Genomic DNA, 21004 nt, shown 5'->3' with positions numbered 1-21004 from the left:
AATCAAGTGAGACCAAAATATTTGACTCTCGTATTCTTTTGAGAGCTCCCTTGTGAGGATGACATGTATGGTCAGTAATTCAGTGTTCATGCATACGTTTTTTTGGATTGAGATCAAGCTATTTCATGACTCATAATGACGTTTTGTCATGTACTCGAGGTTTTGTGTTGATTCATCCCTAACCAATATGGTTCGTGTTAAAAAATTGCATAATTTACTAATTTAGGTAGGATCTCGTTTGGTATATAGGATTTGATTGGAATAAATTCCTAATTTAAAGGTAAATTATGTCTAACTAAAAGATAGAAGATGAATAACTTGTGAAAGAACTTATTTGTTTCAATCCTTTTTACAATAGAATTAAAAGAGAGATTTTTTCATGTTTAATCCTCTTCCAATCGAAATGAAAATCATTCACTTCTGCTGCTTTAAAAGTATAGAGTTATTTATTATTAATCCAATCTAACATAACACAGTAACTCTAGGATATTCCCTCTTCCCCAGGATATCTGATAGCAGATGACAGATGGTCGGACCACATTGCAGTGTGTATAACGTGTATTCATTATTTTTGGGAACAAACAAATTTGCCATTGCCAATCTCAATAGAACCAACCAAATCCCCTTTCTCCTCCTCCTCATCGTCGCGCGAGAGCTGCTGCAGAAGTAACAGTGGTGCATGTGCATGATGCACCCACATCAATGTGTATGTGCGCACAGCGCACCACCCCTGAATAGCTGCAAGCCTGCAAGACTTTCTCTGTGCTAGTTTTCGTCTTACCTGCAATTTCGGCTGCTCACATGTATGCATAAGATATCACAATATAATACATAAAATATTTTGAAATTACAATTTTATTTTTTGGATTTGATAAACAACATATACAGTTTGATTAAAAAAATTAAAGAAGACGAGTTACTATTTATCCCTTAACATGTCATTCACGATTAATTTTGCATTCATCTTTTTGTAATTAAAGTTTATTGATGCAAATTAGCTTGTCAATCAAACTAGTTATATCAGTGTGCATCCTTTTTATACTTCAGTTTGAGTTCTTATAGGTTATAGGCTAAATTACTAAAGCCTATTACTTATACAGTGATGAAAACTAAAAAAATGGCAATTCCAAGCCAGCAAGACTCCGAGGGTCGAAGGAAGAACGTCTATAACCTTTCAAATTAAGGATAAAAGTGCGTACGATAGATGTTTCCAATTTTTCATCATTCATAGGAACAGAAAGAAAAAAAGAGAGAAACCTTCAACACAGGGAAGGAAAGTCTTTTATCTAATTACCAATACATGGTTAAATCTCCATAATTTTAGCGTCAAATTTTATTGTTGTAATGGTCCAATGCCACGATTGAGAAAAGATACAATTGATTTATTCATTCATTCCCATTCATGCACCATTCTATTTCAATATTTGGAAATAATGGTTGCAGAGTAGGAGTAGCCAATTAGGGTTTCCAGAGAATAGTAGTTTCAGCGATCATGGAGGTGACAACATAAGGATCCATGTTAGAAGCCGGCCTCCTATCCTCAAAGTAACCTTTCCCGTCTTTTTCTGTGTCCCTCCCGACTCTCACTGACGCTCCTCGGTTTGCCACTCCCTGTCAGCGAAAATCACAGTATTGCACTCTCAAGTATACGAAAGTCATTTGCAAATGCGAATTCAAATGATTAAAGGGATACGTACCCATAAGAACCTATTGATGTCAGCTGTTTCGTGCCGCCCAGTGAGGCGGCGTTCATTACCATCGCCATAAGCAGCAATGTGTTCCTTGTGCCTCAAGCCAAGCTTTTCAATCGCCTTTTTTATCACTTCATAACCACCATCGCTTCTCATCGACTTGGTGCTGAAAAATTACCATCAAATGCACATGATTCTCTGAAGTTTCCAATCAATGAAAACCACAAGAAGAAAGACATAACTCATTTGTTACCTGTAGTTTGTGTGAGCACCAGCCCCATTCCAATCGCCCTGCTCACACACACATTACGCCTCAAACCATTCAAATCCGAAATTAACCAAATAATTAACAAGGGATAAATTGGATTATCTCCAATTATTCTAATTACCTCAATAGGTTTGGGATCAAACGAAAGCACCACTCCAGCTATCTCTGTAATCCTCTGTATTAATACATAAACAAGATCATTTTCATCACAAGGACTCGCCGAGGGTCATTCAATTTTCCACTAAATCACATATAATCAGTTTAAATTACCTCCAAAATGTGACGAGCAGCCCATAACTGATCTCCAGCAGTAATGCCAACAGTTGGTCCGATTTGGAATTCCCACTATATTATTAAGAGAAGATTACATTATAGGTGCAGCAGAAAAATCCCGATGCACAGAAGAACAAGAGAGTAATATATTTAGGCTTTGTTCGGTGTCTAGTATTTACCTGGCCAGGCATAACTTCAGCATTGATGCCACTAATGTCGATGCCAGCATATAGACATGCTTTGTAGTGAGAATCTACAATGTCACGCCCAAAGGACTTCTCAGCTCCAACACCACAGTAGTATGGTCCCTAATTTACGAGAAATACAAAAGTTAATTCATTCTAAAAACATCACCGCATAGTAAAGTAATTACAAATTAATTTTTCTTAAACTTTGAGATATATATTTTTCTTTCGAGGTATGTGTGTTGTTACCTGTGGTCCAGGAAATCCACCGAGAGGCCACCCAATTGGCCATTTCAGATCTTTCTGCAACAAAGTGTACTCTTGCTCTAAACCAAACCTGAAATTTTCCAATTTAAATTTAATCAAACCACTCAATCAAAATAAATATTTAATGAATTCCCAAACAGAACTCCCCCGATACATGTAAGAGGTTAAAAAAAAGGTATGTCACATATATAAGTTAGGATAAATGGTTAAGGTCATGTTCCCTTCCGTCGGGACTTCGAATCCCATTTTTTTAATAAATTAAAGTATTTTAGAATATCACATCATCAAAGAATGGTACAACTTATTACCAGGGTTCTTCGGCTACGACATCAGGATGGCTGAAAATTTTTGCGGCGTTAGCCCGCTTATTGGTCGGAATTGGTTCTCCACTCGGGGTGTAAGTATCACATATGACCTACAAATAATAGAAGAACTACTAAATACTAAGAAATAGTTAGAGGTAAGTACTTATAAATTCTTTGTGAAGCACGTATATTGTTTAAGTAAAATGAATGTGCATTGACAACATGTCAGTAAGTTTTCTTGACAATGATATAATACGTTATTGGTGACATATTGTCAGTTTGATTAAAGAACAGACGTCTAGCTTATAGCCAGATTAGGTAAGCACACTGCAACAAACATTATCACTTCACTAAAACCGACGGAGACTTACAAGAATATTGTTGCCTCTCCTGAACGGGTCCCTGAAAATTGCTTGTGGACTATTTTTGAACGCCAAGAAAAATAAATCATTAATAAATAAGACTTGAAAAACAGAGAGAAAAAAGGGCAGAGAAAGAGAGCGCACTAAAGGATGACTTCACTGTCTTTGCCAGGAGCTTGGCCAGTGCTGGAACCATCGTAGTTCCACTTGGGAAGTTTTGAGGGATCACTCACTGGTCCAGGAAGAGTCTGCTTCATCTCATACAAAAATTATAAGTACTCCAAATAGAATTAATACGCACACATTATATTTGAATAAATAGAAGGTTACCCTGGCTTTGCTTCTGATGTCGATACCAGACCCACCAATCCTGTTTCATGATTCAACAAAAAAACAGAAAAATCAAATTTAATCCCGAAAACAGCAGGAAAATGAGAGAGAGAGAGAGAGAGAGAGAGAGAGAGAGAGAGAGAGAGAGAGAGAGAGAACGCATGCTCACCATATGTACTCTGCAATAATCTTCTCGGTGGAATCAGAAAGGTTGAGGTTGATAAGATCAGTGAGAAGAGACATTTTGTTACAAACGGGAAGCCGAAGTAAGAAAACGAAGAAGATAGGGTTTCAGAGCTTTGATATGGCGACAAACTTCTATCACCGGAACAAATTATAGCAGGAGAGGGAGAGAGAGTGAGAGAGAGAGTCCACAGTGTTCAGAAATACGTGTAGGAATATGACTATATGAGTTGGGGTTGAGTTGTACTCTTGGCTTGTACTTTATAGTGCGCTCTTGCTGTTCAGAAATTCATTACGTCCATAAGACGGAAAATATACATCAGATTTCCACTCCTTATTTTTCTTTCTCACGAAACAACTATCATTTAATTAGCTTCTAACCCTAATATGTATGAATTTAGCTACATGTGAATTCTTAAAATCTTTTTATATAAGTTTTCCCATCAATTTTCTTGCACAAAAATTATACTAATACTCTAATATTGCAAGTACCGAACATTGAAGTGATTGAACTGTCGTTTTTATTATCAAGAATTTAACCGCCTAAAATCTTGGTGTATACCTAAAAACCTCTTATTTTTAAAGAAAATATGATTTTAGCCCTTTAAACTCAATTTTCTTTATATAAAATCCTACATAACTTTTTTACTTAAAGAAAACTCAATGACTAGGATCCACATAAGCAAATTCATTAACATCATATTAATTCACACATTTTAGACTTTTCACATGCCTAAAATACCCCTATTACATACTTGATGTAGACAATTAATTATAAGGAAATAGTAAATGATTTTGCAACAAAAAAAAAAAAAAAAAAAAAAGAAGACATTAATGTTAAAAATTTATTGCATATTAATTTTTTAGAAAGGTTTTGAATTTTCATAAAACTATTCGATTTAGTTTTTTCACCCTATTCTTGAATACTTTTGAATTTATCCCTTTTTATTAATATATTAGAACATTGTATCATTATCTACATGCACATTAATTTACCTACAACAATTATACCATGGGTGTAATATAATATCTCTTTTTTACAATGATGCAAAATAATGTTTATACCAACAACAAAACGTGTCTAATATATGTACTAATTACATGGAAAATAATTTACCTATATTAAGAAGGAATTTAGTTCGATGCATAGTATTAAAAATATTATGTTACACCCATGTTTATATAACAATAAAACGTGCCTAGCATATCTAACAATGCATGGAAAATAATTTACCTACAAGTTAGAGAAATGTTATTTGGTTGGGTGTGACATAAATTTTTTTAATAATTGGAAAAATTAAATATAACTAGGTGTCGTGTAATTTTTTTTATATAATTAGAACAAATTAATTTACCTACCTACTCTTTGAAATGTTCATTTCCAATGATGCAAAATGTTCATTACCTAACTACAAATTAATTTCCAATAATTTACCTACAACAATTATACCACGGGTGTAATGTAATATCTTTCTTTACAATGATACAAAATATTGTATGTACCAACAACAAAACTTGCCTAACATTAGTACTTGTACATGGAAAATAATTTACCTATAACAAAAGAAATGCAGTTTGATGTATAAAATCAACAATATTATGTTCCACTCATGTTTATACAACAACAAATCGTGTCTAACATATATAACAATACATAGAAAATAATTTACCTACAAGTTAGAGGAATGTTATTTGATTCAAAATATATAATATAGGTGCAGTATTTTTTTTAAAATAATTGGAACAAACTAATTTACCTGCCAATTAATATGGATAAAATTGCTACAAAATATATCACGAAAAAAAAAAATCTACTTTTCTAGTTTAACATAGATACGGCTAATGCAAACACTTTTTTCATTTTATTTCACTTTTTCTACTACTTTTAATTTGGCATAAATTTAGGAATTTGAAAAAGGCACCATAAAGGATGAGTGGCATGAGTGTAAATAAATTACATTAATAGGTCAATAGTGTTCCTATATGTTTGCAAATTTTAAATTTGGGCTTAAACTGGATTTTTAAAGATATATGAGTTTTTATCAAGAAATAATGAATTGTAAGAGCCAACATCTAAAGCATCCTTATTTTTATCAAGAACATATCACCGCAAAGAGAAAAACTAAAAAAAAATATAATAAGAGTTATTTTCTTTGTTATTTAATGAATATTCTATTTAAATAAAGAAACATAATTAAATTTGGAGAACAGTGGGGTAAAACTAAAAAGTAACAAAATTAATTATGAACGGCAGGTGCTGATCCCTGTCTATAATTCATTTACCTGGACACCACCAAATACAATGCATACAATTGAAAATTCTGCACCACTATTTTGTATAAGCCAATATAATTATATATTGATATCAAATTAAGCTTAAAATTAAATGATTTTTTTCTAATAATTTCGCATATTGTATTATTTGGTGAATCTTATATGCAAACTGGTGCCAGCTAGAAAGTAAATGAAAGTATTATATCCATATATAATGTGTGTGAAGTAAAAAATAGTGTGTGAATAACACTACTCTTTATAATGTATATTCCGGGAAAAAAAAAGGAAAAAAAGTGTTTCATTTCACTTTCTTTAAGAGAAATTATCAATTTACTTGCTAAAGAAAGTTGCAAATGAATGAACCTCCTCTTAGCCTCCAATCACTTGTATTGTATCATATTTTTCTCTTTCTAATAAGCACGGTTCATGACGTGGTTTGAATTCAGAGTACCTTTCAAAAGAACGAAACTGTTGTAATACTTTTTATTTTGCAAAAATCTTAAGCCAAACATGAATAAAGCATGAAACATGCATATTAGACAACTTTCTTTATCCTTGACAAACAAGGATACCCTTAAGGAAAGCTGCAAATTAATGGCTATAGCTTCTCACACTTATCATCATGCATTTCATTTTTGCTAGAATTCTGTACCAACATGGAACATGTGTAAATAAACAACTTCCTTTCCATTGTTTGACTAAAAACCAAATCAAGAACATTAAAGACAAGCTAACCCTTGTCACACAACTTTCTTTTCAATTCATTTCACACTTCTAATACTTTCGGTTTGCTAGGATTCTCTTTACTAAACATGGGCATATACACAACAGTATTTTTGCTTTGTTTTACTTGAAACCAAACCAAGATCCTTACGGGAGAGATTTTTCAATGTGCCCAGTACACAAGGAGGAACGCCACTTGTTATTATACAATTTAAAGTTTTTGTTTTCAATTATCCCTATAATTGTATAATGACATATGATGTTTTTCCTAAGCATACTAAAATATCTCTCCTGCAGCTGCAGGGACAGTTTTATTTGTTGTAGGTAGGGTTTAGTCTTTACCCTAACAAAATAGAAAACAGTCTTGATCTTGCCTTTTGTTTATGTGACTAAAAATTCAAAAAAAAAAAAAGAAGTTTTTGTTTTATATTCATTTACGTTTATTTCTCTTCGGAATAGATAAATATAAACTAGATGAGTAGGAACCACTATTACAAGGTAAGCACTTCGATGTTCTAATTAATCAAAATATTACGGGAGCGAAACTTAAGTGTAACGGTATGTAAATCGATCTTATTATATTATGATGTACCACATGTTGAATGAAACAGGCATAAAAAATATACATTCGGTTGCATTTAAATTATCCTATTACATGATGTTCTATTAGGTGATGGGCTTTCAACCTAGTTAGGTATTTTACCTTTTGACATAAAAGGTTGATGCTAAACTACTTTTACCCATACGATCCAATGTCTACCTCATAGGATGCCAAACTAGTTTACCTATAAGATCAAACTTTTACATTAACTAGTCACCTAAAGATCAAAAGTTTGTTACCTCATAAGATATCCCACTTATTGATATCTGATGTGGTATATGATGACATACTCGTCTTTTCCTTATTTTTGGCGACTTGTTAATTTGGTGATGAATGATGAGTTGGTCCTCATATCCTTTTGCAGTACTAGTTGACGAGGAGCCTGCTGAAATCGTCCCTAGTCGCTACTGGCTACACCATTGTTTGAAGTTCCTGGAAATCTCAATTGGCCAAGCATACGTACCCTTTTATATTTATATTCTGATGATCTGGTTTTGGTAATAGACAAGTCGGTGGCAAATATATATATACGTGCCAAATTTAAAGAGCTTGCTGCTGACAACAATGAGATAAGCTTGTCCGTTTGCAATGCAGTCTGATTCTTTCAAGTAATTGTGCAAAGAGAAATGTTTAAGGAAACTCTTTTAAAGAGAGATTTTTTTATGAATTCTTTATTACTTTACAGTTTAACGTCAATATCATAAATATATACAAAAAGTATGAGATTGAAAGAAATTTATGAAAAATTCCACTTTTAAGAATCTCTTTCACATTTCTCGGTGCAAAACCCTAGCTCCATGTACTTGTCTGTTTGGAATGCAGTTTAATTCTTTCAAGTAATTGTGTGAAACCCTAGTTCCATATATTCTCTCTGTATAATAATGAGAAGTGATAAGCACATATTCATATATTTCACACATTTTTAATTAATTTTAACGGTTGGTTTTATTTGAGATCCGACAGTAACAATAAAAAAGTGCATGTGAAAAGTTAAAAAAACTATGTGAAAATTAGTTTACCAAAAAAAAAAAAAAAAAATACTGTGAAAATTACATCCTTTGTAGATGTTTTACAAATAAGAAGGTAGTCAAACTATTAGGAAATATGAATTAATCAGATATTTTGAGGCAAAACAATATAATAAACTTGATAGCAACAACAATACTCTAATTTCAACCATATGCAAGTGCATCAACATAATCTTGAAAACCTATTTCGGGAATATATATATATATATATAATTTTTTTTTTCAGAAGCTAATTAAGCTTGCAGATAATCAATTGTAACTCACAACCCCTTCTCGTAGTGTAGCGAATATAGCTAAATACGTAAAGCACATGTGGTTGTTGCCAATGGTGTAGCCATAAATTATTTGATGGGGCTAAGCTAAAATTATTAATACGAAACAAAAATTTTAATATTTTGTTGCCCACATAAAGTTGTATAATAGTAAACCTGAAAGTAATAATTTGAAGCAAAAAATTTGCACTTTGTTTTCTAGGCTTCTAACCTTCAAATTTTCAAGTGAATAAAATAAGGAACCATTTGTGGTATGAGAGTTTTAATTTAGTGATATTAAATTATAATATTGGTCAAAGTGATTAGTTTATTTCACATTTATTAGCTTGTATTTTACTTAAAAGCAGCCTTAAGATTCAAAATTTTCATTTGCTAAGTGGAATATGACAAGTAAAAATCATAAAATAGACTAAAAGATTAATATTTTAAGCTTAAAGAACTAGAGCTCTTCCTATGGTATAGCCTAGGCGAGCCTTGTACTTGGCTCTGCTAGTGGCCGTTACTTCACACGCTTGCCAACCTGTCTATGATACTATGAAGGAAGTTGAGAATATTCCACCACAAAACCAATTAGCAATATGAAAAGTAGCTCAACTTATTATAAGTCTTTGTAATGTTAATCCATCACCTATGCGGGATATTATCCTTCACATTCTCACATTAGAAACACGTAAAATGGAAGCGACTCAACGCTTCTACAATTCAGAATCACTTTGAAGTCTTTTTACCAAATGCAATTAGTAGCAGCTTTTAATTATTAGATTTAACCATTTGAAAGCAGTCCCAAATATGCCTTTACAATGAAAGGCTTTGATGTGCTTTTAACAAAAAAACTTATAAAAAAAAACAAGTATTTCCTAGCAGATAACTCTTTAAAAGGGCTCATTACATTTTGTGTCTAGTTGCATTGGGTCATTGAAAGAGATTGGACGTAGCCCAATAAATATATGTTTGGGTCAAGTGAATAAAATGGGGGGAGGCCTGCACACAAAGAGGACGGTGGTGGGCTTGGCGGCCGGAGTGGTTCGTGGTGAGCACGCAAATACTTGGAGAGGACTCTAAACAAGTGGCGGTAAACGAAGGGTCCGGTCAGAGTATGCGATTTCGGTGACGAACTCCCCTCACCGCCTTCCCCTTTCCTTTCCCCTCAACCCCCAACCCCCAACCCACACCCTCACTATAAATATACATAAACCAGTCTCTCTCATCCCGTTTCTTCTCCGGGTCGGTTTGTGTCCCTCCGAGACAAACCCATCTGTAAAGTATCCAACTGATTAACAGGGACCCACCACACAGCCACACACAAAGGGTAAAGTTTTTCAATTTTTTATTTTTTTTGGGTTTTTCACTTGAAATCCCAGAAATTTAATCAAGAGAGAGACAGAGAGAAGAGAGAGAGAGAGAGAGAGAGAGAGGGAGATTCTCACTGAAAGTGCGGGAAATTTTATCTCCGTTTCTTATCATCTGGGACTACCCGATCAGGTAATTACTTGATTAATTTATCTTTTGTTTCTCTTGTTTTGTCGATTTGGATCCGATTTTTAGTTGTTCCTGCGATTAGGGTTTCTGTTTTTCTTGTGGGGGTTTCAGAAATTGTTGGAAAGTCTTGAGCTTGATTGGAATAAGATATGAATTTATTTTCTTTATTTTCTTGTTTGGCTGGTCAGAAAATGCTGGAAAGTTTTGAGCTTGATTGGAATTAGATGTGAATTTATTTTAGTTAGTGAACTCGTGGATGCTTAGGGCTTAGTTTGTTGGATTTTGTCAATTAATTTAATTCTAATTTGAATTCATTGCCTTTTGATTGATTGCAGTTTTTCTGTCTGTGAATTCCTTTGGGGAGTTCTTTCTTTCTTATTCGATCGCCTATTTCGGCACACTGTCGGAGAATAGGAGGTTTGAGAGCTTGGTGGTTTCGCAGAATATGAGTTCTCATGTCCGAAATGAGCGAAGGGATAGGTCCAGGTTTCCTGCTCAGCCTGCCGCTCAGCCTACTCAGCCTGCTCGTCGAGAGTGGGTGCCGAGAGGATCCAACCCTACCATTGCCACTGCGGCTGTGAACCCGCCTCCACAAGTCGATCCAAACAACCTGAATGGCAATGTCAGCCAGCCTAATTCTAGATTCAATCCAAACAACCAGAATGGCAATGTCACCCAGCCTAATCTAAGATTCAATCCGAACAACCTGAATGGCAGTGTCAGCCAGCCTACTCCAAGATTCAACCTGGACAACCCGAATAGCAATGTCAGCCATCCTAATCATAGCTCTGTTCCATCAGAGATTCGGCCACATAGAGGAGGAAATAATGGCGTTAGAGGACAGGGTCGGCCGGTGAACCATAGAAGGGAGAGGGGAAGGAATGACAATCAGGAGGAGAAGGGATTGAAGGACTCAAATTTGCCCCAGCTTGTGCAAGAAATTCAGGATAAGCTAACGAAGGGCACTGTCGAGTGTATGATTTGTTATGATATGGTGAGGAGGTCTGCACCTGTTTGGTCCTGCTCAAGTTGCTACTCAATTTTCCATCTGGCTTGCATCAAGAAATGGGCTCGAGCTCCCACTTCTATCGACATGTCTGCGGGGAAGAATCAGGGGTTTAATTGGCGGTGTCCTGGATGTCAATCTGTACAGCTCACTTCGTCAAAGGAGATTCGGTATGTTTGCTTTTGTGGCAAGAGGACGGACCCACCTTCAGATTTGTATTTGACACCACATTCATGTGGCGAGCCTTGCGGGAAGCAACTTGAGAGGGAGGTACCGGGTAAGGGTGTGAGTAAGGACGATCTTTGCCCTCACGTTTGTGTCTTGCAGTGCCACCCAGGTCCATGCCCTCCTTGTAAAGCATTTGCCCCTCCACGTTTATGCCCATGTGGAAAGAAAATAATCACAACAAGATGTTCCGATCGGACATCTGTTCTGACTTGTGGTCAGCATTGTAATAAGCTTCTTGATTGCTGGCGTCACCGCTGTGAGCGGACTTGCCATGTGGGTCCTTGTGATCCTTGTCAGGTTCTTGTTGATGCGTCCTGCTTTTGCAAGAAAAAGGTGGAGGTTGTTCTCTGTGGAGACATGACTGTGAAGGGAGAGGTGAAGGCAGAAGATGGTGTTTTTTCATGCAGTTCCACGTGTGGAAAAATGCTTAGCTGCGGTAATCATTCCTGCAGCGAAGTTTGCCATCCAGGGCCATGCGGAGATTGCAATTTAATGCCAAGTAAGATTAAGACATGCCACTGTGGGAAAACAAGCTTGCAAGAGGAACGACAGAGTTGTTTGGATCCGATTCCAACCTGTTCACAATTATGTGGCAAGTCTCTCCCTTGTGGGATGCACCAGTGTCAAGAGGTGTGCCATACTGGGGATTGCCCCCCTTGTTTGGTTGAAGTGACCCAAAAATGTCGTTGTGGGTCAACTTCTCGGACAGTGGAATGCTTTAAAACCACAATGGAGAATGAGAAATTTACTTGTGACAAGCCTTGTGGGCAGAAGAAGAATTGTGGAAGACATCGGTGCAGTGAGAGGTGCTGTCCCCTTTCTAATTCAAATAATGCTCTCTCAGGGGATTGGGATCCTCACTTTTGCTCTATGCCCTGTGGGAAGAAGTTAAGGTGCGGTCAGCATTCTTGTGAATCGCTTTGTCACAGTGGCCACTGCCCTCCCTGCCTTGATACAATCTTCACGGACCTGACCTGTGCCTGTGGGAGGACTTCAATCCCTCCTCCACTACCATGCGGTACCCCTCCCCCGTCATGTCAGCTGCCGTGTTCACTCCCTCAGCCTTGTGGGCATACATCTTCTCACAGCTGCCACTTTGGAGACTGTCCACCATGTTCGGTGCCTGTGGCAAAGGAGTGCATTGGTGGGCATGTGGTCCTCAGGAACATTCCTTGTGGGTCGAGGGACATCAAGTGTAACAAGCTCTGTGGGAAGACAAGGCAGTGTGGTATGCATGCTTGTGGCAGGACTTGTCACCCACCTCCCTGTGATACATCTTGCTCAGCAGAACAAGGTTCAAAAACTTCTTGTGGACAGATATGTGGTGCCCCTAGGAGAGATTGCAGGCATACATGTACTTCACTTTGTCACCCTTATGCTTCTTGTCCTGATAGCAGATGTGATTTTCCTGTCACAATCACTTGTTCTTGTGGCCGGATGACAGCAACTGTTCCTTGTGATTCTGGTGGCAGCAATGCTAGTTTCAAGGCCGATACTGTGTATGAAGCTTCCGTTATTCAAAGGTTGCCAGCACCACTTCAACCAATTGAATCAACTGGCAAGAAGATCCCGCTCGGACAGAGGAAGCTTATGTGTGATGATGAATGTGCTAAGATGGAGAGAAAACGGGTTCTTGCAGATGCTTTTGATATAGCTCCTCCAAACTTGGATGCACTCCATTTTGGTGAGAGTTCTGCTGTTTCTGAGTTGCTTTCGGACCTTCTTAGACGTGATCCCAAGTGGGTATTATCAGTGGAGGAGAGATGCAAGTACTTAGTGCTCGGCAAGAGCAGAGGTGCTACAAGTGGTCTCAAGGTTCATGTTTTCTGTCCAATGCTAAAGGAGAAGAGGGATGTAGTTCGGATGATCGCTGAAAGATGGAAGCTTGCAGTTCAAGCCGCTGGTTGGGAGCCTAAGCGATTTATTGTGGTTCATGTTACACCAAAATCAAAAGCCCCCACTCGGATACTTGGGGTTAAGGGTACAACAACAGTTAGTGCACCCCAGCCTCCAGCTTATGATTATTTAGTAGACATGGATCCCAGGCTTGTAGTTTCATTCCCAGATCTTCCTAGAGATGCAGATATAAGTGCACTTGTATTAAGGTTTGGTGGGGAGTGTGAGTTAGTATGGTTGAACGATAAGAATGCATTAGCTGTATTCAACGATCCTGCTCGAGCAGCAACTGCAATGAGGAGGTTGGATAATGGCGCACTATATCATGGCGCTATAGTTGTCCACTCAAATGGGAGTGCATCTATGGCGGCATCAGGTTCTAACGCTTGGGGTGGACTGGGGACAGCTAAGGAAGGAGGAGCGTCTGCAGTGCTGAGGGGTAATCCGTGGAAGAAGGCTGTTACGCGAGAGTCCGGTTGGAGGGAAGATTCATGGGGTGAGGAAGAGTGGTCAGGCAGTTCTACAGATGCGCAGGCAAACGTGTGGAATAAAGAAGTACCAATTGCTGCCTCAGTAAATCGATGGAGTGTACTAGACAGTGACACGGCATTGGGCTCATCCGCTTCATCTCCCAGGGTTGAGGACTCTAGAAAACAGCCTTTGGGTCCACCAAATTTGGGTTTGGAGTCGAAAGCAAGCGGTTCGAGTTCGAGTTCCACTTTGGCTGGGCAGCCAGTTGGAGTTATTGCAGATACACCTGAAGTTGATGACTGGGAGAAGGCTTATGAATGAAGATAGAATCGAGAAACAGATTAAAAAAGAAAAGTTAAGGACCTCTGGTGGTGCGGGATTTGTAGTACTAGTAGGATGCCCTGCCTTTGTTTTCTTTTTGTTTTGCTGCATTTGGGTATTTCTTTTTTTGGCCCAAAGAAATGTTTGGTTAGCACCACAATTTTATCAATCCTTTTCATTTTATACTTGTCTTCTGAGATATGGTTTGTATTAATTATTGCTTCCATGGATATCAGTGCCAGAAGAATCCAGTTAGACTTGGTGGGTTGCTCCTTGTTGCGTTTTGGTTTTGGGCATAGTTGTGGAAGTGGATGACATACATCTGATACAAGACTTCTTTCGTTATCTCTTTCTTCATGTGACATAATTCATATAATCCTTCTAGCATTGGTTTTCAAAACGAAGGGTGATTGATAACATCTTAATAAAAAAAACTTGGGTGGTAATGCTATGACCATGTTATATGTGGGGCACTTCTCACCAAAAAATCCTACATGGTGTTAGAATTGCGGTAGCAAATGTAGCTCTACCGAAGTTTCTGATGTATATCTCTCCAAACTTTATGATGATCCTATCTAATGTGAGAACTGATTTATCGAAATCTCTTCCTTGATAAAGAGGTTATAGCATAAAACTGAGATATATATCTCTCATTTCACGTGATTCCATTGATTCAGGTACATTTCCATACTCTTCTTATAGGCATACTTTCATCACTGATGTTGACCGTTTGATTGGTTGTGATATCGAGGAGTTTATAGAGCGAAGAAGCAGATGAACAACCAAATTTGGACAAAGTCCACCCCATAACCAACAGAAGTTGCAAAATCAATCACACAACATGAACACGTCACGGGGGAGGTTCCTCCCTCCCACCCCAAACCCAACTCCCAAACGGAAAGGTATGCGAGATGTTGATGTGGATGCGATTTTCCCTAATATTAATATTTCATTGTGCAGCTTAAGATCAAATCTCCTGGACTGGGATCACCTCCGGATCCCCATTTGCTGAGCAAACTGAGCAAAACATCATATCCTTCCATTTTTGATCTAGCAGGGGAGGGGATCCAAATGTGATCCTAGTCCAAATCTCCTATCCATCCTAAAAATAGTAATATAATTAAACAATCCACAAGTTATTATCATAAAATTCTTGTTGCTTAAAATTGTTGAGATTATGAATCCTACATCAGAGAAAAAAGAGACTTTGCATGTGCTTATAAATAATTAAGTTACTTTCCATTTTGCCAATTGGTTTTATGGTGTAACCTCAACTTCCTTTATGACATCAGAGCAAGTTATGAAGCTCAACGACCACATGACTCAATTTCACCTAATTTATGTTGTCCAAATATTAGACTTGAAAACTCCTCACACGTGAAGGGACGTGTTGAGATTATGTATTCCGCATTGGAAAAATAAAGGACTTTATATGTGCTTATAAATAATTGAACTACTCTCTATATTGCTAACAAATTTTATGATGGAACCTCAACTTCCTTCATTGTCACTCTCAACCCAGCATTCCCTATCTACTATCGATATATACAAATATGGAATATCATCATCCCCTAAAAACTATGTAACATCTCTCTCACTGTTTGTAAATTGAAAGTTTACATCTTGTCTTGTGAACTCCGTGTATTAAGCATTGTGTAAGTCGCTTGGTAGCAGAGTCGGTCCTAAGGGTAGTCGGAGTAGGTGCACGCCTAGGGCCCCATTTCGGAAGGGCCCTCGATTTTTAGGTGAAGTTAGGCGGGTTTGGACTAGAATGGGCGAGGGCTATGTGGGCTTATATTTAAATGTCGGAATTTGGAAATCTTTTGTTGCAGGGTTGGCCTCGCGTGAGGAAGAAGACAACCCTATTCCCAACATCATTTTAATTACATGATTTTACTTAAGATAATCCCGCCATCTTTTTATTTTTATTTTTTTTATATCTGCACGTCTTCTCTCCTTTAAATAGTTTCCACCATCTTATTTTTACTTTTTTACTTCTCTCTTAAATAGCACATATATGTTTATTTTTATGGGGTTTTATTACCCTATTTTAATATCACACCACATATATCTTTATTATGTACCTAAAAGGCTAAAACTCTAACCTTTTTGAAAAATGACATTATTAAATGTTCAAATTAATTAGTTTATCTAATATATAATAAATTATTTAAATCCGTTTCGTCTGCCTAGATGTTTTTATGAAAATTACTATCCTCTTCACTCTAATATTTTTCCTAGTCGTAAGATGTTGTCTCTATAATCCAACTATTCATTCATTTATTGAATGTAATAAGTAACATTGTAACAATAGAAAAATGATTGGAATTTGGCGTATTGGGTAGGGACTTCTCTTTCGATTTGAATTGGTTGAAAAATTAGATTATATAAACTTAATAAATGCTAATATTTGATTAATGTTTGTATATCTTTCTTCTTTTCATATTAATTTTTAATGATATTTGATGTAGAAATAGACTTTTCATATATTTAGTGAATTTTTTTATACATGTCAATGTACAGAGGGTCGGGAGTCAGAGAATCCTAGGACCCCATTTTGAAGGCTCACCTAGGACTCCCAAATTCTCAACCGGCCCTGCTTGGCAGTTGGCATTCCCATATCTCTCAGTCGTTTCTTATATATAAAATCTGCACAGTAACATCTATTTAGTATTCATCTGTTTAACTTTTTGTAATCCGGCTACTGATCTCAGACATCCATGGAACCTCAGCTCACGCCTCCTAACCAGTTAAAGGTAACTTTCTTCCTTCTTTTTAACTACAAAACTTGTACGTAATTTTTCTTTCACTTAATTTTAGTGGAAAAAGTTATCTGGTTTGAACTAAATGGAATTATGAAGTAGCTGAAGAATTGATCCATGATCTCACTCTAACATCTCCGTTTTGGGTTGTTTTAGTCACTTGATTTGCATTGCTCTAATGTTTCTGTAACTAGTATTTTTTTTTTATCCCTTAAAATGAAAAATGGAAAAAAAAAAAAAAAAAACAAACAATAGCTAAGATCCAAACCTTTAGTGGTATCTACAGACTACTGCTTTAGTATATTTTCTTCTGCATTTACTTTCCGAATCGGAGTTTTTTTTTTTTTTTTTTTTAAATCAACGGGGATGGGGATTCAAGGTTTACACTTGGGGCAATTTCCAACATTGAGAAGAGAAGAAAAATATTACTAGACTAACAACTAGTTGATTTTTTCAAATTGGGGTTAGATTATCTTCAACCGAAAAGGCTAAACATAACCCTGTTTAGAATTATGGCCATGCTAAAATTACTTTTAAATGAACAGTGTCAGACCATCCTTATATACCATCTCCAACCGAAGGGACATAGTCCCCTCAACAATTTATTAGTTTTAAGTTTATACTTTAAATTTATTGATTAATTTAATTGAATTACTGTTGAGTGTTTTCACATCTAGTCGTTGAATTAGAATCAATTATTGCAATTGAGAAGCTGAGCCACAAAAAGTGGCTAAGAGGGGGCTACATTTGGCTAGTCTGATGTCCTTTTGGCTAAATAATAATCTGGTAGACTCTATAGAATTATAGCCCAGCCATCCATTGGAGATGAATTTTTGAGCAAACCAAATTATCTTTTAACTTTTAGACTTTTACCCCTCGCCATTGGACATGGCCTTATTATTCGACATTTCACTTAGGCTGGTGTTGTAAATAAAATCTTGTTAAATTTGACCAATTGGATCTAACTACAGTTCCGTTTCCGATTTAGGGATCAAAATACATCCTTCACCTAATTAGTTTTCGAGTTGTTAATAGGGAGTTTTAACGAAAAGCTCGCGGTACTGTGCATTTTAATGAAAAACCACATTTTTACACTAAAAAGTCAAACCTGATACTATTCATTTTACCCTTTATTTTGTCATTATTGTTAAAACTCAAAGTTTTCAAACCCTTTTCATTAGTTTTCTTTTGTTATTAATATGCAGGAGACATGGAAGCACACACTTCTTTTGTCATTTCAGAGCCTTGGAGTAATATATGGTCAACTTGTTCAAGTCACACATCGGTGGGTGAAAAGAAATCAAGGGGTTTAAATATGATTACCTCACTCTAACTAATACCGAGATCTTTTGTGGTAAAATCCCACACCTGAATGATTGGGTAGGTGGTAAAGTTTGGGACAATATCAGTGTCGTTAGAGTGGGGTGGGTCCGACGATCCAAAAATCCAATATGGTATCAGAACCCAAGGTTCGGGCCGTGCAAACCAATGAGCTTGTCACTAAGAATTAAGGAAACAAGTTTGAACTCTTAACATAAAGACGACCGTTGAGTTCCATTGAAAACAAGTGGGCCCAACATGAGCCGCCCTCTGAGTTTCAATTACCGATGTGGATCTCCATGTGTGAACCACTAAAATGAGGTTATACGTGAGGGGGAGTGTTAAAGTTCCACATCGGTGGGGTGAAAAGAAACCAAGGGGTTTAAATATGATTACCCCACTCTAACTAATACCGAGGCCTTTTATGGTAAAACCCCACACCTGACGGATTAGGCAGGTGGTAAAGTTGAGGACAATATCGGTATCGCTAGAGTAGGACGGACCCGACGATCCAAAAATCCAACACACTCCTCACCAGAAATGCTTGTAACAACAATTGGTTATCTAATCGATGTTAGTTAAATCTTCCATAGGTTTGGCTATAAGTTCTGGAATGCTTGTAACGACTTGTCTCATGTCACTTGTAATTGCGCTATACTGGGAGAAGAGTTTGTTTGAGTTCGTCTGCTGTCTAATATTCTTTGGATCGATTGAGGTGATGTATGTATCGGCTTGTATGTTGAATTTTCACAAGGGAGCTTGGTATTTGGTTGTCCTTTTGGCATTGTCCTTGACTATCATGCTATCAAGGCATTACGGAACCAAGAAGAAGCTCGAATTTGATATAGAAAACAAGGTCTCTGCAGAATGGCTTACAGGCATTAGCTGCGGCCTAGGAGTTACTAGGGTACCCGGGATTGGTTTCATTTATACCGATATAGTGACAGGAATTCCAGCTTTCTTCTCACACTTCATTACCAATCTTCCAGCGTTTCACCAAGTTTTGATTTTCGTATCCTTCAAGTCTCTGCCAATGCCTTGTGTCCCTCCAAGTCGGAGGTATCTTATTGGCAGGGTTGGCCCAAGTGATTTTAAGATATCGCTGCGTCATGAGATACGGGTATTGTGATCCTATAAGGGACACTGATAATTTTGAAGAACATATTATTAGTTCGATTGGCGAATTCATTTGCATGGAAGAAAGTGATTTAGATTCCCAAAATTCATCCGAAGGAAGAATGGTTGTTGTTGGAAAGGCACCAGCTGATGGAACCGGAAGTGCTTTGATTCCTTTGAATGATACAAATTCATATGAGATGGAGTGTGTGAGTAATGCGAGCAACGAAGCTCGGTCTCCATTAGGTGATGCAATTGAGAGTGGTTTTACGCCGGCGACGAGAAGGAAAGTCCGATTCATGTTGCCTCCAAATAGTCCGAAAATGCGCATATCTGTGAGGAGGAGCTGCAAGAACTGATTGATGCAAGGGAGAGTGGGACCGCGTACTTCTTAGGGCAGGTGCATTTAGCAGTGCGTGACGGATCGAACATTCAAAAGCAATTGCTGATCATGAATTATGTGTTTCTGGATAAAAATTGCAGAGAGCCTCCAGTTGCACTCAACATTCCTCATGCTGCTCTTGTTGAGGTTGGCATGGCCTGTTGCATATGAACTGTATTGCCAACGCAGCATGGGTCTGAGCAGCGAGTTATACAGCGAGCGAGAGGAGAAAGGAGAAAGGGGGAGGACAGAATCCGAGATCGAGGATATAAGAAACCAGTATATTGCTAGCTAGTTTAAGTTTTTAACTTGTACTACAAGATATGAGGAGTGAAATCTGTATTGCATATATTAGTCCAGGAGTAATGGTTAGTGCATTGCTTGGAAACAGCACAAGATTACAAAAAAGTTGAGAACTGATTAATTCTCTCTAAATAATTAAAATTGATTCAAATTTACAGCCAAACATCTTTAGTAATGAAAAATTGACCTTGATGAATTATTTCTAAACAAAACTGTGAAGTCATTGAACGATCCACAAATTTGATTTCATAACTTTTTATTATTTTATTAACAAAATAAGTTGAATTTCCACTAGAATATATACCAATTAGTAATATGGAGAACAATATAATTTTTATAAGTACATGCAAAATCTTTTAATTATTGATATAAAATTATCACTCTCAACACAGAGAATCCTAAAAAATAATAAGAGATATAACTTTTAAAGGTTTAAATTTCCATTAGAGAAATTCAAATAGGTATCCATGCAGGTGAGATATAGCCGTCCCAAATGAATATGGGTGACAATACAGAAAGATATGCAGGAATTCAAAATTTGGAATATTTTAATCCTCGCTATAATAGCATGCATGTCTGTTGTTATTCTGGCAAGATAGCATCCAGGTGAATAATATGACGGATGAGTAATACATATTACTAGTGTAATACAAATGAAAGCGACTATTAGTTATGAATGGGGGTCTTCCTTCTGGCTGGGGTGTAATCCATGACCACCAACACCAAATCTTGTCCAGTTGCGAGATTTTTCTCCCGTTTTGTTTTGAATGAATTTGTTTGAATGGTCTTGGCGGCTTCATCTTGAACAAGACCTGCTCTTGAACAAGACCTACACCTTTTTCGTCGACCTCCATATCTCCTGATGATGCGTGACAGTTGACAGCAAGAAAAAAGCATATCATAGGGTATATTACTACACATTAATTAAAGAAATTTAAAGAGAATTACCATAATTTAA

The 21004-nt window shown here is 36.9% G+C and overlaps 2 protein-coding genes and 1 pseudogene across 2 annotated transcripts; 2 read left to right on the top strand and 1 right to left on the bottom strand.

Moving 5' to 3' along the window:
• Positions 1-1280: 1280 nt before the first annotated feature.
• On the bottom strand, positions 1281-4224 carry LOC137712882 (glutamine synthetase nodule isozyme). The gene is made up of 12 exons (XM_068452062.2): positions 3851-4224; positions 3682-3721; positions 3496-3599; positions 3361-3409; positions 2993-3099; positions 2667-2754; positions 2412-2540; positions 2230-2304; positions 2081-2134; positions 1945-1982; positions 1698-1857; positions 1281-1611 (listed from the first exon to the last, which is right to left on the bottom strand). The coding sequence occupies exons 1-12, from the start codon at positions 3922-3924 to the stop codon at positions 1459-1461; spliced, it is 1071 nt and encodes a 356-aa protein (XP_068308163.2). The 5' UTR covers positions 3925-4224; the 3' UTR covers positions 1281-1458.
• Positions 4225-9853: 5629 nt separating this feature from the next.
• LOC137713089 (NF-X1-type zinc finger protein NFXL1) lies at positions 9854-14418 on the top strand. Its single transcript, XM_068452342.2, has 2 exons — positions 9854-10244; positions 10577-14418. The coding sequence occupies exon 2, from the start codon at positions 10687-10689 to the stop codon at positions 14161-14163; it is 3477 nt and encodes a 1158-aa protein (XP_068308443.2). The 5' UTR covers positions 9854-10244; positions 10577-10686; the 3' UTR covers positions 14164-14418.
• Positions 14419-18811: 4393 nt separating this feature from the next.
• LOC137712434 (potassium transporter 7 pseudogene) lies at positions 18812-19914 on the top strand (annotated as a pseudogene).
• The last annotated feature ends 1090 nt before the right edge of the window (positions 19915-21004 follow it).

The sequence above is a fragment of the Pyrus communis genome, chromosome 14, assembly GCF_041283825.1.
Source record: "Pyrus communis isolate YQ-2024b chromosome 14, ASM4128382v1, whole genome shotgun sequence".
Taxonomy (NCBI): Eukaryota; Viridiplantae; Streptophyta; class Magnoliopsida; order Rosales; family Rosaceae; genus Pyrus; species Pyrus communis.
This window is presented reverse-complemented; position numbering and strand designations above follow the sequence as displayed.